The sequence below is a fragment of the Ruditapes philippinarum genome, unplaced genomic scaffold, assembly GCF_026571515.1.
Source record: "Ruditapes philippinarum isolate M1 unplaced genomic scaffold, ASM2657151v2 ctg6529_1_1_1_1, whole genome shotgun sequence".
NCBI lineage: Eukaryota > Metazoa > Mollusca > Bivalvia > Venerida > Veneridae > Ruditapes > Ruditapes philippinarum.
This window is the reverse complement of record NW_026853249.1, coordinates 14,443-41,322: the sequence shown is the minus strand read 5'-3', so window position 1 is coordinate 41,322 and position 26,880 is coordinate 14,443. Positions and strand designations below refer to the sequence as shown.

The 26,880-nt window shown below is 32.9% G+C and overlaps 2 protein-coding genes and 1 long non-coding RNA gene across 4 annotated transcripts; 2 read left to right on the top strand and 1 right to left on the bottom strand.

Moving 5' to 3' along the window:
- Positions 1-21,136, top strand: LOC132736292 (uncharacterized). Of its 2 annotated transcripts, XM_060723395.1 has the most exons (3): positions 13,481-14,022; positions 14,436-14,636; positions 19,305-21,136. In XM_060723395.1, coding segments are annotated over exons 2-3 (1,365 nt in total). In that variant the 5' UTR covers positions 13,481-14,022; positions 14,436-14,634; the 3' UTR covers positions 20,668-21,136. The 2 variants fall into 2 exon arrangements, with proteins under 2 accessions (XP_060579377.1, XP_060579378.1); XM_060723394.1 differs by lacking the exons at positions 13,481-14,022; positions 14,436-14,636 and adding an exon at positions 1-388.
- Positions 417-3,300, top strand: LOC132736293 (uncharacterized). Its single transcript, XM_060723397.1, has 4 exons — positions 417-630; positions 1,956-2,117; positions 2,339-2,440; positions 2,692-3,300. Exons 1-4 carry the CDS (start codon positions 601-603, stop codon positions 2,851-2,853), a joined length of 456 nt encoding a protein of 151 aa, XP_060579380.1. The 5' UTR covers positions 417-600; the 3' UTR covers positions 2,854-3,300.
- Positions 1,666-10,618, bottom strand: LOC132736294 (uncharacterized). Its single transcript, XR_009626562.1, has 5 exons — positions 10,447-10,618; positions 7,936-7,982; positions 7,117-7,614; positions 3,030-3,168; positions 1,666-1,746 (listed from the first exon to the last, which is right to left on the bottom strand). It is a non-coding gene; the product is annotated as an uncharacterized LOC132736294 (long non-coding RNA).
- Positions 21,137-26,880: the final 5,744 nt, after the last annotated feature.

Below are 26,880 nucleotides of genomic sequence, written 5' to 3'. Positions count from 1 at the left end.
CGGATCCCGGGCGTCCCGGATCCCGGGATTTTCCCTCCTTTGAACAGTTTATTGAAGTTTATAAAATGGCGACGGATGGTTCAGATGAGATATTTGACTTTAAATGTACCGCTTGTGCTAAAAGAAATAGGCAAAGAGAAGCTGTAAAATACTGTGTTGAATGTCAAGGATATTGTTGCCAAGGTTGTCTCGAGGTTCATCAGGATTTTCCTACTCTAGCTAACCATAATTTGTTGGATAAAGCAAACTTTAAATCAGTGGGTTCAACAAATGAATTACCAGCTATACCGACGGAAAGATGTGCTGTACACGAGACGAAGATTATAGATATGTACTGTCAGAACCACGACGACGTCGGCTGTACAACATGTATGACAATGGAACATAGGTATGGTTTAATATTGATATGTGCAATTACAGAACAATTCATTCACCAAAAGTATTCCTTAGCAGGTCTATTATTTCCTTACATCTATGTATAACACACAAATCTCTGTATCATATATAAATTTATGTATACACGGATACACAAATTTATGTATAAACCGAATGCATCATTGAACATCGCTGATTTCCTGATATGAAATTAACTATCGCAGTATGGCTGACCCAGTCAACATGTCAGAAGAGGTAATTACACAATATTTTAATGAAAATTAAAGTTGGCATTATTGCAATGATTGATACTTGATGTAATTAAACCGTAAATAAGTAAAACATACGAAAATGCAACATATTTACGTTGTTTATTGTAAAATGTTCTAAATTCTATACCAAATTTCACCTCGCGTCTTCTTTGTCCGTAGCTTAAGGTCTTCAGCGTACCCGTTTATATACTATGACATGACGTGAACGCTGAAGATAACCCCATAGGGAAAGTCCACCAATAATCGTGCCAGGAATCTGACACGCTCGTATTTATTCATCGAACATGCAATGAAGTAAAGTGAAGCATACCTTGATAAAACTATATATAATCTGTTGATAAGCCGAGGATGGACAAATAAAAATCTTATTACGAACATAAACTACCTAATAGTTTCCGACAGGTAAAATTTTCGGCACTTGGCCGCCATATTGCAAAAATGTTTGATCACGTGATTACGAGATTGACCTTTACGAACCCATGTGCCTCCAATATTTTTAAAAATTATTTTTTTTAAAGATATTGAAAAAGGTGATTTACTGACTTTTATATTCAATACAATCGTATTTAAGTACTAAAAAATTAATGAAAATAAATAAAAACATTATCTTGAATAAAAGTATCGAAATCATGTCAACAAAATGTTCTAAATATAGTACACGACTCTATTCAAATCTGTTCCCGCGAATGACGTCATACGAGATCTCGCGTGGCACCATAATGTCATGGCCAACTGTAGACGGCGTAAATTGATATTTTACAGTTAAATAGGCAATTTTAATGACGGTATTAACATTTTGATACTTTAATTGGTATAGAATGATATTAAAATGATTGTTTTATCGTAAAATGCACAAAAATTGATTGGGTCAAGTGTATTTGCAAGTGAAAAACAAGAATAAATCAACTTATGTTATTCTGGTTAGGTTTCGTAACGGGTCTAATCCAAAACTTTAATGCCGCATCAGATGAAAAACAAAAATGTTAAAAAGCGGCTTATAAAGTTTTGGAAGCCAGAACTACTTTGTCCGCCATTTTGATCTGGTTCCCGGCGCTTGTAACCGTTAATTCTTCGTCCTCTTCCGAAAACTCAGCATCAGCTGCAATTAAGCATTAAAAGTATGGTGCATGATATGCGATATAATTTTAAATGATTCGTACTCAATTAATTTCGTTTCATTTTCAAAAATAATATATAAAAAAATTAAACCATTATAACAGTGACAGAAAATATAATTTATGCTTCTTTTGTATGAAATGAATTGAATACTATAACGTGGCAATAATTAGTACCATGTTAATATTGTAGACTAATTACACAGGGAAACGGCAGAAGATGGCCACTGGTGCAGATGTTACCAATGCACAGAAAATCCGCCACCGTGGAAAGTTTAATACCACGGAGTATATTAAAGGCTCAAAAAAAAGGGCTAATGCTTTCTGCCAAAGGAAACATACCCCTTTTAATAATGTACGTAATGCAACTATAAAGTATAAAAAATAATAAAAGACACACTATCAAAGTCAATAAAAATTATATAATGGAAGTCCTTAAATATTCCTTGAACTATTTAAATAAATCTTTGATAAAAAATCTGGAAATATTGCTTTAAAATTTCAACAAATATTGTTGATGAATAAATAAATAAATAATAAATTAATAATTGTATAATAACATGCATTTTATCACAGGCAAGAGTGTTTGCAAATCTCACAAAGGCGAAGGTGATGGTCAGTGTGCAGCACGAAGATGGTCGAAAACCGGAAGTGTACAGGTCTTTCAAGAAAGTTAATGTATGCATGCATTTAAAAAAATTTAAATTTCCATATAAGAAAGCAATTACTTTTTTCCTTAATGTTAAAATGTCATTGATGTAAATATTTTCGATATTATCCTGTTCCACATTTCAATAAGCGGAACCAGAAGTGAAATGCAATTGTTAGTTGTTTTGAATCAGTTACACATTTAATTAGTCTTATCTTTAAATAAGTATTCCTATATGTAACTATTTGAAAATTTCGTTACATCTAACTTTCTTTCTTAGAGTCTAAGCGCGGCGGGTGAAACGTCACAGGAATTTCACAATGACATTACCCCACTGTCACCATCGTTTGCTCAGGAGAAAGAGAACGAAAGTCATGATGCGGAGGAGAACGTAACTGTAGACGAGAAAAACTGCAGGATATATGTAAGCAGGCAGAAGTGAAGAGGAAAAGTTTGTGGGTGGGATGTGAATTTCGGGATTCAAGGGATGAAAGTGAATGCAATTACTGGGTACATGTAGAGTGTTTAGGATTCTGTGGAATTAACGATAGAGTGTTAAAAAAAAATTAATTGGTTTTGTCCCAGTCATATGAAAAAATAAAAGTAATGGAAACTTACAACTGTTCTGAATGCTTTGTATTTCCTCCAAAACCTGCAAACACTCTTTGTAAAAGTCTAAATACGCAGCTTTCTTTCCCGATTTAATGTCTTTTACCCAGGTAGCATTTACAGCATGAGATTGCAATTCAAAACCTTCCTGTAAATATTAATATTTCAAAAATGGTCTGTATATGGATTTTCCTATGTTTAACATGTATAAGCTTTTTGTATTGTTACTATCATTTGTGTACTTTTGACGTAAATATTTAATAAATGAAAGCTTTGTCTGTGTACCTATAAAAGTATAGGAATAGCATCTTATATTAGAGCTGTCATCGATAGAAGCGATATCGATGTATCATTGATATTTTTTTGTCGATCGATTATCGATTCAAATTTTAGAAAATCGATACTTTTACTAATTACTAAAAGCCTAGAAATTACTAAAATATATAGCCCATACAGTACATTAAAAATAGTTTGTTTAAAGTACCTGTGGAAAAGACGAAAATTAACTCAAAACATAAACGGAAACAGGTGCCCTGTCAAAAGGACATGTCTAAAACTATACTGTGACTACTAAATGGACAGCTACTGTATGGTAGCTGTATTTTCACCTCAGAAAAAACATATTTCTCTGTGTTGAAAATTATATATACAAAACAATCCAATTTTAAAAGAATAATTTGAAAATAAAAATCCAATAGATCTTAATCAATTATCATTATACTTAAACTGTCTTGATTTGAGATTCATCATTCAGAATTGTCTATATTTTAGACTATGCCCATATCTTAGCAACACTTTAAAATGGCTGAAACATTAAAATTGTTGGGACAAAAAGAAGGCTAAAATTTCAAAGCCAATTCCCATTTAGGAACATTTTGGGTTTGTTGATGAAAAGGGGGTTGTTAACTCAAAATTAATCCCAAGTTAGATTCAATGTATGACTGCCATTTAGTGGCAATTCATTTAACTTGAGATCACATCTTCATCGTAAACAATGATTGGGGCAAGGTTAAACACCAGTCAAGTGCCAGCACCGATTGTAAAAACAATATAATCAGTAGGCTATTACTAAACAATAAAATAATTTGTAAAATTCCTAACATTTACAAAATAAATAAATAAATATGTATGTAAATAAAATAAGCATAACAATAGTTTGACAAATCCTTATTCAGTATGAACAGTCAAATTACAAAAATGTCATAATAAGTCAATAAAATTGTATTTCAATATGATAAATTCCTAATAAATTATAGTTATTTCCAGAAATGTATATTTTCAAAATCAAATTCCTTTGCATCCTTATTATCAACTGTGTTTTTGTATCCGCTGTGTTCAAGTATCAATACTTTATGACTACAGTCACTATTATTTAACACCTACATACAAAACTCATGCACAAATTTGAATTTTTTTATGTAACATTTATGTTTTTCTACTCTAGTCATGTTAACTACACGGGGGAGGAAGTGTTACACGAAGGATGGAGTTCTTATGATAACTTGTTCAGGAGTTCTTGTGATAACTGTCACGGAGTTCCTCGGAAAACATCTGTATATACTACAAAAACACTCGTTAAAAATGGTTATTTTCATCGTTCAAAAAATGAGTTTAGGTGCTAAATTAAACTTTAATGATTAAGCTTGTCTTACATCTTGTATTATGTGTCAAAAACTAATTCACATGCCATTTTTAATCGCCTCTTGCTTCAAATCTGGTAGTTTTGAGTAAAATTTCCAAATTATTTGTCAATTCACAAGTATTGACCTGTTTATTTCTGGTCTTCATCCTTGCCACACATAATAACCTAATTATAATGCAAAATTGCAAACATAAAGCACCTGCTAACAGATTTATACTCGATTTTTCAAATGTCCCGGAGTTCTTGTGATAACTCTGAGGATGTCACAGAGTTCTTATGATAACTATTGTTATTGCCATTGTGTTTCTTGCGCTAAATCACGGCACGTTTTAGCGTTTTTTATTATTCAATGAGATTGTAAATCATTATGAAATGTAGTGCGCTCATCCTTTGCGCAAAAAAATGATATATAATGTTGGTTTTGAGTGAATTTTAGTTCAAGAGATATTATGTCTTACCCCCCGTTTCTTTTTCATAGTATATTTTTTTGTTTGAGACCGGAAAAAAAGATTCATGTACTGGTTTCCTGGCAGTTTCCGGCCCCTAGCAGTTTCCGGCCCCTCTGGCCCTTTATCATTTTCATGCAGACATACAGTCTATTTTTTCTCAGTTAAGCATCTATGTTACTGCATCAATCAGAGAAACATTTGTTTTCTATGTAAAACAGCAGTTATAATAGTACTGCGATTAATATGTTTCAAAGTTTTGTCAGTTGTTTAAAGTTACATTAGAGAACTTGCAACACTTACAAGCAACACTTGGGGGATTCTAGTTTGAATGCCCATGCACTATAACTGAAATCCCATTCTAGGTAAATCTGGAACCTGGAGGGACAGTTCAAATTTTTTCGAGAGTTTGGTAGTTAGAGCCAACCGCTGTTGAGTTTTTATCATGTATCGTACTTTTTTAAGACATAGGTGTGGAAATTATCCTGGTTATATACTTATTTATTATGGTATAAAATGATACATATTACTTAGCCCTTAGGTAAGGGAAATGTGCCTATATATTGTCTGCTTAAGAAAGGTGGTTGCTTAAAACATGTGAAACTGAGAACAACGTGTACTTTTTGAGACATCTTTGTTTTGTGATTTAAGCCATTATACTGCTGAATATCAGTGGCCGCTAGTTCAATTTTTACTGTTGATGATAGCCTATCACCTATTTATCCTTTGCAGACACTAAAGACCAACGTTTTGCCCACATTTTTGTGCAAAGGATGATCGTTCTGCATTTCATAATGATTTACAATCTTATTGAATGATAATAAAAGCCAAAACGTGCCGTGATTTAGCGCAAGAAACACACTGGCAATAGCAAAAGTTATCATAAGAACTCTGTGACATCTTCAGAGTTATCACAAGAACTCCGGGACATTTAAAAGATCGAGTATAAATCTGTTAGCAGGTGCTTTATGTTTGCAATTTTGCATAATATGTACTAGTAATTAGGTAATTGTGTATGGCAAGGATGAAGACAAGAAATAAACCGGTCAAAACTTGTGAATTGACAAATAATTTGGAAATTTTACTCAAAACTACCAGATTTGAAGCAAGAGGCGATGAAAAATAGCATGTGAATTAGTTTTTGACACATAATACAAGATGTAAGACAAGCTTAATCATTAACGTTTAATTTAGCACCTAAACTCATTTTTGAACAATGAAAATAACCACTTTTGACGAGTGTTTTTGTAGTATATACAGATGTTTTCCGACGAACTCCGTGACAGTTATCACAAGAACTCCTGAACAAGTTATCATAAGAACTCCATCCTTCGTGTAACACTTCCTCCCCCGTGAACTAGTCATTCTAGTTAATATACATTTAAGTTTGAATTCTGTATATAGTCAAGTGAGATAGTGATTCCATATTGTAACTTTAGTCATTGAAGTGTTCTGCTTAGTGTGAATGTGATGGTGTATAGATATGGATAGAGGCCAGTAAATGAATAACCATAGTTTATACACAGTTTTATATTTATTTGATAATTTACATATTTCATAGCACTACAAATATATGCAAAATATGATCAGAGGACATTTATGAACAAAACACATCATAAGTTCATGTAAAGAAGGTGTTAACTTTTTTTTTACTAAAACAATGCAGACAAATATGAGTGTGAAATAGAGGTAAATATATCGATATATCGGTGTATCGTCGATGTTTGCAATCCGATATCGATATATCGACGATATGCCTTTGACTGAATCAATGACAGCTCTATCTTATATACTGTTTCACATTAAGATATGACGACTTAAAATTAAATTGTTTACAAATAAAATACAATAAACATAAATTAATTTTATGCAATATACAAATATAGGAAATACCTTGTAACTTTTATCAATTGCATATGGCAAATGCCTAAAGTTACTCAGAAAATAGAGTTATTAAATGTTGAAAAGTTTTTCTTAATAAACATTATGTACATGCACAAAAGCTTACCTCGGCAATCAATTTTATATTTTGTAAAATCATCGTTTCTATTTCACTTTTTGTCTTGTTATTTATGTCGTGGAATTTTTCTTTATCTTCTTTTGTGAAAAATACCCTTTCCAATTTACATGGATTTGGAAATGATTCACAGTATCTAAAATAAAATTAAATATCATATTTTCTATGCATGAAATAAACATAACATGTATATTGAAATCCAAGATATTGATTATATTTTTCTTTTCATACCAATAATTCTGCATACTGTCAAATTTCGTGATTGTACAATCAAGAAATTTTTGCAATGATCTTTAATAAGCAATGCAAGTATATATATTCATATCGAATACCTTTTTTTTATTTAATTCACATTTGTCTTTGAAATTTATTAAATCAGGTTCAAGTTCCTGGCCGCATGAAGACGAAAAAGGTCTATCAGCTTTGAATAAGTTGTTCCTTCTAATGAATCTCCTCCAATGGGACTCTGCATTGGTATTATCTCTCTTGCTGTACAATTTAAAAAATGTTACATGATATTTAAATTGAGCATAGATGCAAAAAATTGCAAATAATCATATTCTTTCAATGACATTTACAAATGTTTATTTCAATGTCTATTTTTATAACCCATTTGACAGTCAGGTTAATTTTGTAATGTCTATTATATATATGAGTGTAATAACTTTTTAAGTTAGTTTTTTTGGGTTTAGTTACATTTTGTAATGTTTCTTATTGTATTCTATTTTCATTTAGAAAATAAACTGCACAGTTTAACTGGTTAAGATAGAAATAACTTCAATAAAGTTATGCTTTCAGCATAAAACTAACCGGAAGCTGCCATCGTCTTGATCTTCCATGGAGAACAATGTCTTCAGCTGAAATTTTTTTAAATATTATGAATGACTACAATAGTGTATTATTTAATATGAAAAATTTCTTTTAGTATGAGCAGTATTTCTTAATAACAAGTACATAGATATTAATTTGTTTCACTGTAAGATGCGATTGTATTAAAAAGATCTAAGTTTTTCATATTATATCTGGTGTTCGTCATTTCAAAACATTTCAATGGTGCATTTTTAATTATGATGACTTTTATTTTCGACATAAAATTTAAATAATAAGTATAATGTAGTATACATAAATATAGAGTAAAAACTTATAAAATTCCGTGAAATAACTTAAGGCAACGTTGAGATTGTAGTCAATGATTTCACGATAAATATGTTACATGATGAATCCATAAAATATAAATCTAATATAATGCAGTTGTCTGTTAAAAATGATATGATAAATGAATGAAATTAAGGTTAGAAAGTGCGTTATTACATGTGATTTCTGTGTGTACACTGGTAAATTAAGAAAGAAATAAAGATATTACTATTAATTTGTATTACGTTATGATATGATATTGTTAAATATGAATAAGAGTTTCTATTCATTTGACAATCCAATTTGGTATCACTTTAAACTTACTTCATTTAAATGTCTGAAAATTTATACATTTAAACCATTTTTAGCTCACCTGTCACAAAGTGACAGGGTGAGCTTTTGTGATGGCTTTTCGTCCGTCGTCCGTCTGTTGTCCGTCCGTAAACTTTTGATTTAAATGACATCTCCTCATAAACCACTGAGCCAATTTCATCCAAACTTCACAGGAATGTTCCTTTGGTGGTCACCTTTAAAAATTGTTCAAAGAATTTAATTCCATGCAGAACTCTGGTTGCCATGGCAACCGAAAGAAAAATCTTTAAATATCTTCTTTTAAACAACCCTAAGAGCTAGAGCTTAGATATTTGGCATGAAACATCTTCTAGTGAGTGTCTACCAAGTTTGTTCAAATAAAAGCCCTGGGGTCAAAATTGGCCCCGCCCTAGGGGGTCATTGATTTTCCCTATATGCATATAGTAAAAACTTAAAAAATCTTCTTTTAAAGAACCCAAAGAGCTAGAGCTAAGATATTTGGCATGAAACATCTTCTAGTGAGTGTCTACCAAGTTTGTTCAAATAAAAGCCCTTGGGTCAAAATTGGCCCCGCCCCAGGGGGTCATTGATTTTCCCTATATGCATATAGTAAAAACTTAAAAAATCTTCTTTTAAAGAACCGTAAGAGCTAATGCTTAGATATCAAGCATGAAACATCTTCTAGTGAATGTCTACCAAATTTGTTCAAATAAAAGCCCTGGGGTCAAAATTGGCCCCGCCCCAGGGGGTCATTGATTTTCTCTATATGCATATAGTAAAAACTTAAAAAATCTTCTTTTAAAGAACTCAAAGAGCTAGAGCTAAGATATTAAGCATGAAACATCTTCTAGTGAGTGTCTACCAAGTTTGTTCAAATTAAAGCCCTGGGGTCAAAATTGGCCCCACCCCGGGGGTCATTGATTTTCCCTATATGCATATAGTAAAAACTTAAAAAATCTTCTTTTAAAGAACCATAAGAGCTAGAGCTTAGATATTTGGCATGAAACATCTTCTAGTGAGTGTCTACCAAGTTTGTTCAAATAAAAGCCCTGGGGTCAAAATTGACCCCGCCCAGGGGGACATAGATTTTCCCTTTATGCATATAGTAAAAACTTAAAAAATCTTCTTTTAAAGAACCCAAAGAGCTAGAGCTAAGATATTTAGCATGAAACATGTTCTAATGGGTGTCTACCAAGTATGTTCAAATAAAAGCCCTGGGGTCAAAACTGGCCCCGCCCGGGGGGGGTCATTGATTTTCCTTATATGTGTATAGCAAAAACTTAAAAATCTTCTTTGAAAAAACCTAAATAGCTAGAGTTTAGATATTAAGCATGAAACATCTTTAAGTAAATATCTACAAAGTTTGTTCAAATAAAAGCCCGGGGGTCAAAACTGGCCCTGCCCCAGGGGTGTCATTGTTTTTAACTATATGTGTATAGTAAAAACTTTAAAAATCTTCTTTTAAAAAACCCAATGAGCTAGAACTTAGATGTTTAGCATGAAACATCTTCTTATGGGAGTCTACCAAGTCTGTTCAAATAAACAAATAAAAGCCCTTGGGTAAAAATTGGCCCGGGAGTGGGGGGGCCTATATACAGGTGAGCGACCTCAGGGCCATCATGGCCCTCTTGTATAATATGTAAAAGAGGATGAATATATATTGATTTGCTAAAATTATTAAATTTTATATATTATATTTCGACTGCTAGTATATTAATAAAATTGTAACAATAATTCCGAAATGATGTAAAGTAGAAAATCCATTTCATAAAGAATCCTTTGTAATGTAATTTTTATCTATATAATAATAATAATAATAATGAAATGAAAATTAATGATGGATTTTGCAATCATTGTTAATTTATAAGAACTCACAGGTTACATTTGTTAAACCATACACCACTTGTTAAAATGTGAAATAACTTGACGAACTCAATGTGCTGCATGTGTATAACTGAAATAGAAATAAAAATATATTAGGCAATAGTTATATAGCAATTTCTGGGGAATGAACATGTTAACATTGAACGTACATTTTCTATATAAGGCAGATACACGAACCCATCTCTTTTGGGTTCCTGCTCCTGGTGGCATCCATCGCTTCGTTCTCCTGTTATATGCTTCTAATATGAAATCACAACCCTCGCCTTTGCTTACATGGCCTGTGTGAGACATGCAAGACATATCTTGTATCAGTCGTTTAACTTCAATTGGAGATTGTTGTTCTACAATTTGTCGACGCAAATCAATTTCCATATATGACGTCATATTTAAGCCATAAAAAAGGACGGACAGTTGGTGCATTGAACAGTCAATAATTTCCTGATTATTTCGTCTCACTCCTTTTCGGAAAAGGTGAAGAGCAAATAAGAAGTCAAATACAACTCGAAACAAGAATATAAATATGTTCGATTGCTTGTTTTCTGATATATCATTGAAAAAATCACCAACAGAAGGCACCTTATCATTTGCTTTGCACTTTTTAGCAAAATCAAATACAAGCTCTTTACTTAATCCGCCAAGACAAATCTGAAGAATACTCCAAGATTTATGGTGGTTTGTTGCTGCTTCACAATGGGAAAGTGCCTTTAAGGATTTGTAACCCATTAATTTTGCAAGGTCTTTTAAAACCACTGGCCACAACAGTTTAAATAGGGCTTTCACATAATTAATCTCATAATGTCCAAGACCTGGAATTAATACCACATTTTTAAATTTTCTACATTTTTCTACTTCTACAGAGACGCCATGATGTTCTGTTTTAAAATGATTTTCAAATACTGACAATTTAGTAAAAGATCTGTGGCACTCTGGACAATCCAGGTAATTTTGTATAATTCGCGAGCCTAATAAGTAGGGAAGGCCATCACAACCGATAGCAATCCACTCACGTCCACACATTTCATAAATGTTATCGAAAATCTTTGATATGGCAGCATATGAGCAAGGATCCCAAATACCGGATCCAACAAAGTTGTTTTCGGCTTACCTTTAACCCGGGAATCAATACTATCATATGGATCCTTTAATTTGGGAGATGTTTTAGTCATTTCTCCCGTATCTGTGAAGACAATATCTATTTCTTCTTCATCTACACAAAGCTGTGGGCTAACAATTTGAGATGCTTCCAACGTATCAATGAAATCACTTATTAATCTGTTTTCAATAGTTAAGCTGCAAAAAAACTTCGTCAAGTACATTACCTATATATTCTTTTCTATATTTTTTAAATAATTTACTTAAATCAGGCTTTTCATATGAAAAGGACATACTAGTAGGCAAAGTCAGCCAAAGATATGGAGATAAATCAGGGTTTTTTTGCAGTTCATATGAAACTGGTGGTTGAAGGAATAAAAGTGTAGTGATGACACTCACCAAAGATTTACAGTCATACACAACATTCCATCGCCTAGACAATATTTGATTGTTATCAAAAGATAGAACACCATCACCTTCACTAGGGAATGTTGTTTTTAGCTCACCTGTCACAAAGTGACAGGGTGAGCTTTTGTGATCGCTTTTCGTCCGGCGTCCGTCGTCCGTCCGTAAACTTTTACTTTAAATGACATCTCCTCATAAACCACTAAGCCAATTTCATCCAAACTTCACAGGAATGTTCCTTTGGCGGTCACCTTTAAAAATTGTTCAAAGAATTTAATTCCATGCAGAACTCTGGTTGCCATGGCAACCGAAAGAAAAAACTTTAAATATCTTCTTTTAAAAAAACATAAGAGCTAGAGCTTAGATATTTGGCATGCAACATCTTCTAGTGAGTGTCTACCAAGTTTGTTCAAATAAAAGCCCTGGGGTCAAAATTGGCCCCGCCCTAGGGGGTCATTGATTTTCCCTATATGCATATAGTAAAAACTTAAAAAATCTTCTTTTAAAGAACCAAAAGAGTTAGAGCTAAGATATTTAGTATGAAACATGTTCTAATAAGTGACTACCAAGTTTGTTCAAATAAAAGCCCTGGGGTCAAAATTGGCCCCGCCCCGGGGGCTCATTGATTTTCCCTATATGCATATAGTAAAAAACTTAAAAAATCTTCTTTTAAAGAACTCAAAGAGCTATGGCTAAGATATTTAGCATCAAACATGTTCTAATAGGTGTCTACCAAGTTTGTTCAAATAAAAGCCTAGGGGTCAAAATTGGCACCGCCCCGGGGGTCATTGATTTTCCTTATATGTGTATAGCAAAAACTTAAAATTCTTCTTTGAGAAAACCCAAATAGCTAGAGTTAAGATATTAAGCATGAAACATCTTTTAGTGAGTGTCTACAAAGTTTGTACAAATAAAAGACCTGGGGTCAAAATTGGCCCCGCCCCGGGGGTCATTGATTTTCTTTATATGTGTTTAGCAAAAACTTAAAAAATCTTCTTTGAGAAAACCCAAATAGCTAGAGTTAAGATATTAAGCATGAAACATCTTCTAGTGAGTGTCTACAAAGTTTGTTCAAATAAAAGCCCTGGGGTCAAAATTGGCCTGCCCCGGGGGTCATTGATTTTCTTTATATGTGTATAGCAAAAACTTAAAATCTTCTTTGAAAAAACCCAAATAGCTAGAGTTTAGGTATTAAGCATGAAACATCTTCTAGTAAGTGTCTACAAAGTTTGTTCAAATAAAAGTCCTGGGGTCAAAACTGGCCCGGCCCCAGGGGTGTCATTGTTTTTAACTATATGTGTATAGTAAAAACTTTAAAAAATTCTTCTTTTAAAAAGCCCAATGAGCTAGAGCTTAGATGTTTAGCATGAAACATCTTCTTATGGGTGTCTACGAAGTTTGTGCGCAAATAAAAGCCCTTGGGTTAAATTGGCCCTGCAACGTTGGGGGGGGGGGGGGGTTGGGGTGGGGGTTGGGGGGGCCTATATACAGGTGAGCGACCTCAGGGCCATCATGGCCCTCTTGTTTCACTTACACAGTCAATGTCTTTCATTAGTGTAGAATAATGTACACTTGGTGATATTTTATTAATCAGATTCACAATATTAGAGCTTCCCGTTAGATAGTGACAAATCAAGGATAAGCAATAATGAGTAGTACCTATGTACTGCGGATTTATTAAGCCACATATATGCTCAAGAGCAGTTCTCATTTTTAAATCTGTTTTCTTAGTATTTCTCATTGAAATTTCTTTTAAGAATGATACTAATATTGTACTGAAGGTTTCTTCAATATTTTCATTATATTGATCATACAAGTTATGAATATGTCTATTTTTAGAAACAATAACTTCATTTCTAGCTATATACCTTCCAAGGCTTTTAGAAATCTTAATAACTTCATCTTTTGATAACTCATCATTATCTAGAGCCAAACATATGTCATTACTTAGTTTCTCATCAATTTTCCGTTTCTTAGGCTCTGGCTGAGGGAGACTCTCAAAATACTTGCTACAACTTGTGCAAAGATAGGTCGCTCTGTCACTCAAGTGACCTTCCTTAACGATAGCCTGTACGAGACTTTTTGTAAATTTTTTACTTGTTTTTATATTATATACAATCGGGTCACAACTCTGACCGACTTTTTCCTGTATTTCATCATGCATTGTGCACGAACAACGCTTGTGTACCTTTGGTCCCATTTTTTTCTGAAACCGCGCAAAATAATAAGTTCAAGTGTTGAAGTACAATACATTTATATAACAATATTTTATTATAGCTGTTGTACATTTTCATTAACTAGCAGTACACATAAATTATATACATTATTTCACTATATATGATTTATTATATTTACGCTAAATATTTAATTAATTAATGATATATATTTCATTTTTCCACCAAATATGGTTCGGCTATATTAAAAATTAGATTTCATGAATTAAGTGTGGAATTATTATAATATAATTTACCAATATATTTCAGTAGTTTACCGAAAATCATATAATAAAACAACTCATAAAAAAGTTCAACGATACAAGGTTATGGCTTATATCGTACACCTTACTTTTATGCCACCTTATTGAAGTATTCGCAGCATCTGATTGGATACTATATTAAGTCACGTGATTGACAAATGAAAATGGCGGACATGGACGTAACATTGTAAAAGAAACAGAATATTATGTAAATATCAAGTTTATTTCAGTATATTTACCTGTAAATATGTATCACTTTCTTGAAATGTAAATGTTGCTATTAGAAAATGGCACTAGCTCTTGCAACGCAGTACTTTAGACATGATATACGCACTTTTTTGTACAGTTCTTTCCACAACAACCGACACATGTAATGCGTGGATTGCGATTATCTCCCTTTCTGTAGTATTTGGACCAATAGTTTTTTCATACATAAATTTGTGTATCCGTGTATACATAAATTTATATATGATACAGAGATTTGTGTGTTATACATAGATGTAAGGAAATAATAGACCTGCTTAGTGCATGTCTGTACCTGATATAATTTGTTAACCGGACTGATACAGTGTATAAATCAGCATGTTATTTACACACAACTAATTTATTCATTTAGTTGAAATGGTATTATAAAATAACTTTATTGAACTGTTTGCATTTAACCCTTTTACTGCTAATGCCGTCCCTGTTATTTTCGACATATTTGCCATATGGACGGCTTTAGCCGTTTCTATAATAATAATAGTAATAATAATAAATTAATAATAAGAATGATAAAAATAATAGTAAATATAAAGAAAATTATACCATCGACAATAATTATTATTATACTAACAGATTTGGAAACATATATAATTGTTATACCCCCGCACAACAAAGTTGTAAGGGGGGTATACTGGAATGAGCTTGGCTGTCCGTCCGTCCGTCCGGCCATCCATCTGTCGGTTTTTTCTTGTCCGCCCAATAACTTAAGATTCCTTTGACCCTTAGTCTTCATATTTGGCATGGAGGTTAGTCATGATTAGTAGATGACCCCTATTGATTTTGAGGTCACTAGGTCAAAGTCACAGGGGCCTTGACTTCAAAAAGCTTGTCCGCCCAATAACTTAAGATTCCTTTGACCTACAGTCGTCATATTTGGCATGGAGGTTAGTCATGATTAGTAGATGACCCCTATTGATTTTGAGGTCACCAGGTCAAAGGTCAAGGTCACAGGGGCCTTGACTTCAAAAAGCTTGTCCGCCCAATAACTTAAGATTCCTTTGACCTACAGTCGTCATATTTGGCATGGAGGTTAGTCATGATTAGTAGATGATCCCTATTGATTTTGAGGTCACTAGGTCAAAGGTCAAGGTCACAGGGGCCTTGACTTCAAAAAGCTTGTCCGCCCAATAACTTAAGATTCCTTTGACCCACAGTCTTCATATTTGGCATGGAGGTAAGTCATGATTAGTACATGACCCCTATTGATTTTGAGGTCACCAGGTCAAAGGTCAAGGTCACAGGGGCCTTGACTTCAAAAAGCTTGTCCGCCCAATAACTTAAGATTCCTTTGACCCACAGTCTTCATATTTGGCATGGAGGCTAGTCATGATAAGTAGATGACCCCTATTGACTTTGAGGTCACCAGGTCAAAGGTCAAGGTCACAGGGGCCTTGACTTCAAAAAGCTTGTCCGCTCAATAACTTAAGATTCCTTTGACCCACAGTCTTCATATTTGGCATGGAGGTTAGTCATGATTAGTAGATGATCCCTATTGACTTTGAGGTCACCAGGTCAAAGGTCAAGGTGACAGGGGCCTTGACTTCAAAAAGCTTGTCCGCCCAATAACTTAAGATTCCTTTGACCCACAGTCTTCATATTTGGCATGGAGGTTAGTCATGATTAGTAGATGACCCCTATCGATTTTGAGGTCAAAGGTCAAGGTCACAGGGACTTTAACTTTAAAAAGTTTGTCTGCCCAATAACTTTAGATTACTTTGACCCACAGTCTTCATATTTGGCATGGATGTTGATCATGATTAGTAGATGGCCCCTATTGATTTTGAGGTCACTGGGTCAAAGGTCAAGGTCACAGGGACCTTGACAAAAAAAAAAAGCTTTTCTTCTCAGTTGCTAAAGAATGTCCTGTACGCAATGTATTGATTTTGACATTTTCACATTTGAAGCATGTAGAATACATAACTTAGCAATGCACTGGCTTAGTAACCTCAGATTTGGCAGGGAGGTTGTCCTTGAGCTCTAAATGGCCACTGTTGATTCTGACAAAGTGGTATGCGGGGGTATTCACGCCATGATAGTGGCAGTTCTAGTTATAATAGTAATAACAAATAATAATAATTATATTAATTAATAATATAATAATAATATAATAATTTCTTAGAAAACCCTCTGGCAAATAGGTTATCAATAAAACAATAACCCTCTGGCAGCGAAAGGGTTAATGAACAATATACAAAAATGGACAACTAAGTATAAAGACTTCTGTTAATAATGATCAGATATGGCGGATGAGGTTTACACTATTACGCTATATCCACTTAATCTACTAAAAATGCAATAAATAAATAAATAAATAAAATAAACTATGCTGATTTAAAATGTTAAGAAAAGTTTTTTATGGGTTTTTTTTCTAAACATTTTGTATCAGTAATTCATGTTCGTTAAACAAAAAAGTAAACCCTTTAAAGACGTGGCCATATAAAGATATAGACAACGTAATAGTGAAGCCATTAAAAATGTTTATAGTACATTATACCTGTCATATCTTTTAAAACTATAAATGTAGGATAATCGTATTTATCAAGAGGTAAAATGTTGATAATATGTATATACATTGAGAATTGTGGATAGAACTATTTAATTATGGGTGTAAAACTATTACTCCAATGTTACCTACTATTTTGTTATTAGCTCGACTATTCGAAGAATATGAGAGCTATTCTAGTCGCCCCGGCGTCGGCGTCAGCGTCCGCGTCGGCGTCTGCGTTGGTTAAAGTTTTTTGTAAAGTCAAATATCTCAATTACTGCTTGAGATATTCAATTGAAACTTACAATACTTATTTATAGTAACAAGGTACATCAGATTGACAAGTTGGATAACTCTGCCTACAATATTGACAGAATTATGCCCCTTTTTAACTTAGAAATTTTGGTTAAAGTTTTTTGTAAAGTCAAATATCTCAATTATTGCTTGAGATATTCAATTGAAACTTACAATACTTATTTATAGTAACAAGGTACATCAGATTGACAAGTTGGATAACTCTGCCTACAATATTGACAGAATTATACCCCTTTGGAACTTAGAAATTTTGGTTAAAGTTTTTTTTTGTAAAGTCAAATATCTTAATTATTGCTAAATGAGATATTCAATTGAAATTTAAAATACTCTTTTATAGTAACAATGTATATCAGTTTGCAAAATTGCATAACTCTGCCTGCAATATTTGCAGAATTATTTGCCCCTTTGAAACTTAGAAATTTTGGTTAAAGGTTAAAGGTCTTCAAAGATATTTACTTGAAACTTTACACATGCACTTAGGGTCATAATTGGAGGGTCATACATGTCATAATTGTATGTCACTGACCAAGCTCCATAACTCTATCTTGCATTAAGGCTGATTCATATCCCCTTTTCTACTTAGTCTCTTGGTTAATGTTAACATGATAGTTTTACATATCTCAATAACTATTAAAGATATTTATTTAAAACTTCACATATGCATTTAGGGTCATAATTGTAGGTCACTGACAATGATCCATAATTCTATCTTGCATTTAGGCTGATTTTTCTCCCCTTTTTCAACTTAAAAATTCATGGTAAAGTTTTGCTTGTAAGCTGTTATCTCAATAACTACTGAAGGGTTTGTACCTTTTTTGGGACAATTTTATGCATTCATAATAATAAAGCAGTGATTAACTTGATAAAACATGTTAATAACAAGCCTTTGTACCTTTTCTGTCAAATTTATGTATTCATAGGTAATTAGTATTATTTTACTCAATTAAACACCCTTGTGACATTACCTTCCGAATAGTCAAGCCAATACTGTATAATAAGACTCTCTCTAAGGCCTATAACATGAATTTATGAAAAAAAATAGCTCTTTTGTGAACTTAAAAAATTTAACATTATAAAGGCTCTTTTACTATCAAGCACTTAGAATAGTCGAGCGTGCTGTCCTACCGACAGCTCTTGTTATTTTTTAATGTTTAGATGTTATTATAAAATGGAGTACGATTTTAAGCAAATTAACAAACTGTTTGTAAACCTTCAATAATAAGAAAAAAATAAAATTCAAATATAATAATGAGAGTTCCCAACCATTTAAAAAAATGTTTGATTTGACCCTGAACGACTTGACCTTATAAAAACAAAACAATTCCTTCTTTACTACCATACGACATGTGGTTGGAAATAAACTAACATATTCAACATCAATCAGTGTAAAATCAATATCAGTTAATATTGTAATACCTTGTAGTATAAATCCAGTGAAATCATTTTTTATAAGAAATAATGTTTTTTTTTTTATTTCAAAGTTTAAAACTCGATGCTTTATTTATGATTAAACTCTGACGTACTAAAGATATAAATTATATTTCATAACTTAACTATTTAGTATTTGGTAAAATAAAGCTATAATTAAACATTCAAGACTGTCTTTCTATAAAGATATTTTTTTTTAATAGAATATAAATACATGTACATACTACAATTAATAAAACATGTCGATCCGTATCATGTCTCTTATAAAATCAGATGCTTCTTCTTCTTTGAAATTCTATTTTTACAAATCTATTACAAACAATTCATTTTGTCGGACATTAATTTTTTTAAGTGGCTTAACTAAGATATTCTCTTACATTCCAGGAGCTGTACATCGATCAGGGTCATATCAGAAATGATTGATACCATATACCAGCAAAAGGAGGTCAAACAATCTCTACAAAAATTAAAAACCTTAGAGGTATCAAAGGAAACACTCAAAGAAAGAAATGACAAACAAATGCAAGAGCTTCAAAAATCAAGAAAAGAAGCTATTCAGGAAATCAGACAACATCGCAAAGTCCTTGAACATGTCCTTGCTGACATGGAAAAGGAATCAATACAAGAAGTTGACGATGAGTTCACTAAAAAAGAGACGGCACTCATAAAACAAAAAAAGGACATAGAAAGAGAGGAAGATTATATACAGAAAGCAATTTGTGATTTACAACATGCTGAAGGAAACAAGGCTCAAGAGTTTGTATGTTCAAAGATTGCTTATAAACAGATTAATGGTAGTAAAGACAGCCCTGATTTGTTAAATGACGAACAAGCTGATGTACAGTTATCATATTCTATAAACAACGACATCACTAGCTTTCTGAAACAGAAGAAAACCTTTGGAAGTATTGCAAAGTACCATTATCAACAATACGCTCAGAGGAGAAGTCTTTATACTGTCAAAGCTGAAAGGAAAATTAATGTCAAAGTACAAGGGGATGAACAAACGTGTTTAATATATGGTTCTTGTTTAACAGAAGACAACTTTCTATTACTAACCGACTATTACAACATGAAGATAAAATGTGTTGACACAACAAAAGCTGTTGTAGTAGACCAGTGCTGTCTACCAAGTTGTCCATGGGATGTTTGTTGTACAAGTAAAAATGAAGCTGCAGTCAGTTTAGATAACAAAACCATTCAGTTTGTTTCTCTGTTTAACCCGATGAAAATAGTAAGGCAGCTTAAGATGAACCATGATTGCTTTGGTATTGCTTTCAAAGATGACAAGCTGTTCATAACCGACAACGGGAAGTCGTTGTTTATCCACAATACATCAGGTGACCTCTTACAGACGGTATCAAAGGACAATTCTGGAAATGAATTATTTGATCAGAGTAGACTGCTTACTTTTAGTGACCGTGGTGATAGAGTATATGTTGCAAGTTTCAGTAATAGTCTAGTTTCACTAAATATGCAAGGGAAACATATAGATACATATAAAGATAAAGAGCTGTCTTGTATTGGTGGTGTTTGCAGTGACCACAGGGGCAACATTTTTCTGTGTGATTATAGCTCAGGAAATATTAAACAGATTTCACAAGAAAACATGTCAGAAATCGGCACGGTTGTAGGATCATCACATGGTTTGTCCAACCCGTTGTCAATCTGCTTCAATCATCAACAGTCCACGTTGATAGTCACGTTGCATAATTGTGACGAAATAAAACTTTTTGATTTAAAATAAACACTAAGTAAAGCAAGTCTTCATACGTCCAATACTATGTAAATACTGTGTAATAGAATGTAATTACTAAATATTGTGTAAATACTGTGTAAATACGAGTACTATTGTAAGACACTGACAAGCATTAAACTGTGTTTATTTACTACATTACGTAAAAAGCAGAAGTTTTTAAATAATGATTATCAGAAATGAATGCGCATGTAATAAGTTACTTGTAAATTTCTTTCTATGTATGTTAGAATTATTTTGATATGTTTTGGTCTATTTTCATGTATTTTGACATAATTTGATATCATGTACAGTCAATCGTGCCTTGTAATTTAAGTAAAAGTAAATAAGAACAGTGAACAGTGCAGTACAGTGAGTCGTGTCGTGCTATAAAACTACAGTGAGTCGTACCATGTTTTAATAGAGATAAATGTATGTGAGATGTACCAAAGAAGCGAAATAAATGGTGTTGATATTACTTTGCCAGTAGTACTTGTATTATCGTACCTCTTTTTGTAGTAATGATACTACGTTGTTCAAACTGTTTACGTTTTATCGTACTTCGTTGATACTAAGTTGCCCATACATTATCCGATATAGTGCTAATTTTGCGGTTTAGTTCCTATTTTGGTCATACATACTGCTTATAATGGAGCTGATTATGATTGTGATGGTGATGATGGTGGTGGTGATGATGATGATGATGATGATGATGGTGGTGACGATGATGATGATTGTGATTGTGGTGATGATTATGATGATGAATATAATTGTGATGGTGGTGGTGATGATGATGGTGACGGTGATGATGATGATTGTGATGGTGGTGATGATGGTGATGATGAATATGATTGTGATGGTGGTGGTGATGATGATGATGATGATGGTGGTGACGATGATGATGATGGTGATTATGTATGATAGTAGTCGTGACGTATGAACAAGTGCAAAATTTTAACCCTACCAGGAAAAATAAAAATGCGTCATCCGCTTCAGTAAAATATATATCTGAAAGGGGGATAGTATGTAATGTAGACTTTTTCAGTCAATAAATTAGCCCAACGTAGCTCAACAAAGTTTCCGATCCTAATTTCTACATACTTTAACTCGTTTCAAGAGTTATTGGTTCGATAAAAATGAATATCACCTTTGATGTTAACGTATGGACCTCTTGCTTGTATTATCTAAACAGCACTTGAACATAAAATCATCGAAAGGATAAGAAATTAATTTGAATATTGAATAAATAGAAGTATGATAACACGAAACTCTCGACGGCAAACACTACACCAAGTGATGACGTTTCGATACTTGTATAATAGCCTCTTATCTTAAAGAAGGCCAATTTGTGAAACTTGATGGCTTTTTTCTTCTGCGTTGTAACAGGATGCGATATTTGTAGTCATAAACATAATAGATTTGTTGAAAGTCGAACTCACAATCTGACAAATCTTTGATGTGCAATTATGATAGCTTTGATTGGAGAGGTCATCAGACCCATCCACAGAGTGGAGAATGATTCCTGGCGGCATTCATTTTTTGCGTATCAAATTGAAGTTAATGAAGTTAATGAATCTCATTTAATGCCTAAAATTATTTGAACCAATCTTAAAAAAATTAATAAGTGACCAATCTGAAATTCTTACTTTCCTGTCATTTGAACAATTAATCAAATCTTCCAAAGCTGTAAAAAGACCGCTCGCATGGTTCTTAATAAAGATTCAAATTGGTTTAATTACATAAAGTACCGAACGAAAATGAATTGGCTTTGTCGGAAATGTGTTGACTACGTTCAAATGTGTTGAAAATGTGCTGACTAAGATCATTTCAAGCTTATTCAAGTTTATAATTTTGACGTAGTTCATTTTGTGATGATAGAATCCATAATGTCGACGAAGTTCATTTTGTGTTTATTTGATGCTATGCTTTTTTATGTCGGATAATATCTTCATTGAAGTTGTATTTTGTTGTTGCTGTTTTCATCATTGTCTTTCCCTAATTCATTTTTGTATTAGAATTTATTTACAGGATGTATCACAAGGCCGTCGTCGATGGTCCGGCCGGTCCGGCCTTGGCCGGACCAATATTTTGGCCAAAAATGAGTAAAAAAAACAAACAAAAACAAACAAAAACAAAAAAACACGCATCGCTGATTAGCAATTTGACACTTAACTGGCCCCTTATGCAATACGCGGTTACATACAAACATGACGCGAAGAAACAAATGGACACTGTTAATTGACCAGGTATATGTAGGGGTCCTACGAAGTTAAGTGTGAAGTTAATTGACATAGACGTGGCTTCGGACAGTTCACCGTATATACATGTATATATATGTGCATTATGAATATCTTGAACTAGTATGCCTGAATTCTCCGAGAATTCGATAATATTTTATTGATTGTACACGGCAACTGTTCAAAAGTCATATTTTTATCACATATCCGTGCCGTTTTCGCGACTCCGTGAAAATGGTATTGCACGGCCGTGCATATATTTTGACGTCATTTGCGTTATACACACTAAATGTTAGCGTTTTTCTATGGGCGTCAATGAAAAATGGTTGCTCTTCACTTCAAAAGGTACTTATTTTTGGTATGTAATAAATATAATATTGAATTCGTGTAAGTTCATTACTGAATTTATTGAACTCGTTGAATAAAATATTATACTCGCCATGCAGAGGCTCGAATAATATATTTTCATTCAACTCCTAACATAAATTCAGTAATAAACTCATTCAATTACTCTATTACATAATTACAGTGCAGGACGTGTTCCGGCCTAAGTATTTTGAAGCAATCGATCTTGCCATGGCCAGTGTTAAAGAGAGATTTGACAAACCGAGATATCGTGTACTTCAGAACGTGAAGGATTTATTTATTAAGTCCGAACAACTTTTGAAGACCGTTCACTAGAAAACTTGGTTTTTGTTTGTGATTTATTTGGCAACGATATTAACCGAGACATCTTAGAGGTGCAGCTTCAGCTGCTACGATCACATTTTGACAAATCAGAAAATAGTACTGTTACTCTACCTGACGCTTTGAAATTTGTGTCAAAACAATCGGTGCAAGAACAGAGGTCATTGTGTTGTTAAAGAATTTGTTAGTAATGCCTGCTGCTAATGCTACCAGTGAAAGGACATTCTCGGAGCTCAGAAGAATAAATGTGAAAATACACAGGGAGATAATAAGAACGGCGAGTGCATTGTTGTAGAATAATGCACGCTTCGGGCCTTCTTTGTTTATATAGAAAAAATTCCGATAGTGTTAAAATGTTTATTTTTCATTCGCCAAATATCAATTACATGTATTCATCTTTTATGTTCACCTGTCCGTCCGTTATGCAAACCTTAAATTTCACCCTTAAAACTAACGACGTACTTACATCTGTAAAAAAATCGTTGACATTTTACTATAACATGTTCTAGCGACAGGCTGTAAAATGTGCCAAATATATGGGAAAACGCCCCTAAGAACATCCTAGAATAAAAAATTTTCCGGGGGAGCATGCCCCCGTACCCCCCTAGATTCTGGCTAAAATCTACCAAATTGGCCGCACCAATCACAAAATCGTGACGACGGGCCTGATCAGCGGTATATTCCGTCTTTCTGCAAAGATAACCCACCTGCTCAACAAAAAATGCAAGTTCATTTGTGTTTATAATATACTAAGGAACTTTTGAGTATTGTTAATATCAATTTGATTTTATATATAACTATAGTTAGAATAATATCAAATACCGCACACTGCGATTGGTCACTGCGAATTGAATATCTGTCAGTCGTGTATGCTGTCCATTTTTAAGTAGGTGTGAAGGCTTAAACAGGGTGATATATACGAATACGAATACGAAAAGTTTATTTGTATAAAGCATAGTACAATGCTTATAACAAGTATAAATTGTAATATATACAATGTTTGGAGATCAAAACATGGATTTTTCCAGCAAACATAAGATGTTTCATGGAATATTATGTTCAATACTCAATATGATATTTAACATGTTTAATATATATGTTGCACTTGCATGCATAAGTTTCAAATAAACAGACGCCAACCTACAATATCCTGAATAGTCTGCACTTAACTTATTCTATCATTTTCTAAAATATAAAGACATGAAGAACACTAAAGTCCTTTAGACTAAAAGTAATATTCACTGTTGCAAGTCAGTTCTTTTGAAAGATATACATGCAAACGCAAACATCTTAAACAATAAGTTATGGTTCGAATATATTTCATTTTCAAATATTACTAGAAGAGATATTATGAAATACGTTGTCTATTTGCTAAGTAAATAAATTTAGACAAAGCACAATATAGTTTTCATAGAATTAGAAGACATTAGGCTACCGAATTTTATAACAAGTATTAATTGTAATATATACAATGTATGGAGATCAAAACATAGATTTTCCAGTAAACATAGGATGATTCATAGAATATTATGTTTAATATTCAATATTTAACATGTTTAATATATATGTTGCACTTGCATGCATAAGTTTCAAATAAACAGACGCCAACCTACAATATCCTGAATAGTTTGCACTTAACTTATTCTGTCATTTTCTAAAATATAAAGACATGAAGAACACTAAAGTCCTACAGACTAAACGTAATATTCACTGTTGCAAGTCAGTTCCTTTGAAAGATATACATGCAAATGCAAACATCTTAAACAATAAATTATGGTTCGAATATATTTCATTTTCAGATATTACTAGAAGAGATACTATGAAATACGTTGTCTATTTGCTAAGTAAATAAATTTAGATAAAGCACATATAGTTTTCTTAGAATTAGAAGACATTAGGCTGTCGAATTTTATAACAGACGGCCAGTGACAATAATAAGGTTTAAAAAACCTTTTCCTCAATTCTCTATAACGTGGACAGACTAACAAAAAATGATACTCTGTTTCAGGTTGTCTCATTAAACAAGATTTACATATTCTTTCTGATCTTGGTATATTTTCATATCGACCAGATTCTACACATAAGTTATGTGATGACGTTCTAAATTTAGTAAGAGCAATTCTATGATTTTTGTCTGTAATTAAATCAAAATACTTTTCACATTTAAAATCATGTTTAAAAATGCTATAAGTTTGCAGGCGACCAGAATTGTTTATATCAGTATACCACTTCTGTATAAAAGTATCTATAATTCGTTGTCTGATAATGACAAAGGGAATATCTATATCAAACTGGTTAATCCATACATACGCTAAACCATGGGTTGTTAAAATGTTTTTAATACAAAAAGCCCAGTTTTTTGAGTTATATGTATTCCCAGAATCAACATCTTGCTTAAGCATTGAATAAACTTTTTTAACAATCTCTGTATCGTCAAGCTTAATAATTTTCACCCAAAACTTAATCATCTTAATTTGTCTCATCACAGAAAAAGGGTAACGGCCTAATTCACCGTATAGCGCCGAGATGTTAGTTGATTTTCGAACGCATAACAGTCGTCTCAAAAATTTTGTATGTATTTTTTCAACATCGCGTCCGTCATGCATTCCCCAAATTTCTGATCCAAAGTTAAGGATTGAGCCGACAAGTGAATCAAAAATTTTACATTTCTGAGAAACAGACAACTCAATATTATTAAATATGGTAAAAACGTTATAAAGAGCAAATGAGGCATGTTCAGATATATATTTCTGAGTTCTATACCAGTTTCCGTTCTTTAACAAAGTGATACCTAAATATTTGAATGAATTCACCAGTTCAATAAGGGTGTCGTTAACATAAAAGTCATGGCGTGTATGTCTACCCTTTACAAAAATCATTGCTTTTGTTTCCGAAGTATTTATCTTTAATCCCCAAAGACTACAGTATCCTAGACATCAGACATCATCGACTGTAAACTCTGCGGGGACTTAGCAAACAATACTTGGTCGTCTGCGAAAAGTATTAAGAATAGCTGAACTTCATCAATAGAGAAAATACCTTCTAGGTCGGTATTAATATACCTTAAGATGTCGTTCACGAAGAACATAAACAGCAGAGGGGAACTCGGGTCCCCTTGCTTCAAACCTATATGCGATTTGATGAAGTCAGAATAATTCGACTTATATTTAACACACGATTTTACCGTCATATACATTGACTTTAGAGCTCTCACAAGTCTAGAACTTACGTTTTCTTTAAGCAATTTATGCCATAAATATGTCCTGTCGATCTTATCGAAGCATTTCTCATAATCTATAAA

Excerpts from the sequence above, each read along its gene's own strand:
- LOC132736292 (XM_060723394.1), top strand. The coding sequence starts at position 66 with ATGGCGACGGATGGTTCAGATGAGATATTTGACTTTAAATGTACCGCT. Across the intron at positions 389-19,304 it reads TGTATGACAATGGAACATAG|GAGCTGTACATCGATCAGGG; the intron begins GTATGGTTTAAT and ends CTTACATTCCAG.
- LOC132736293 (XM_060723397.1), top strand. The coding sequence starts at position 601 with ATGGCTGACCCAGTCAACATGTCAGAAGAG. Across the intron at positions 2,118-2,338 it reads AACATACCCCTTTTAATAAT|GCAAGAGTGTTTGCAAATCT; the intron begins GTACGTAATGCA and ends ATTTTATCACAG. Across the intron at positions 2,441-2,691 it reads GGTCTTTCAAGAAAGTTAAT|AGTCTAAGCGCGGCGGGTGA; the intron begins GTATGCATGCAT and ends TTTCTTTCTTAG.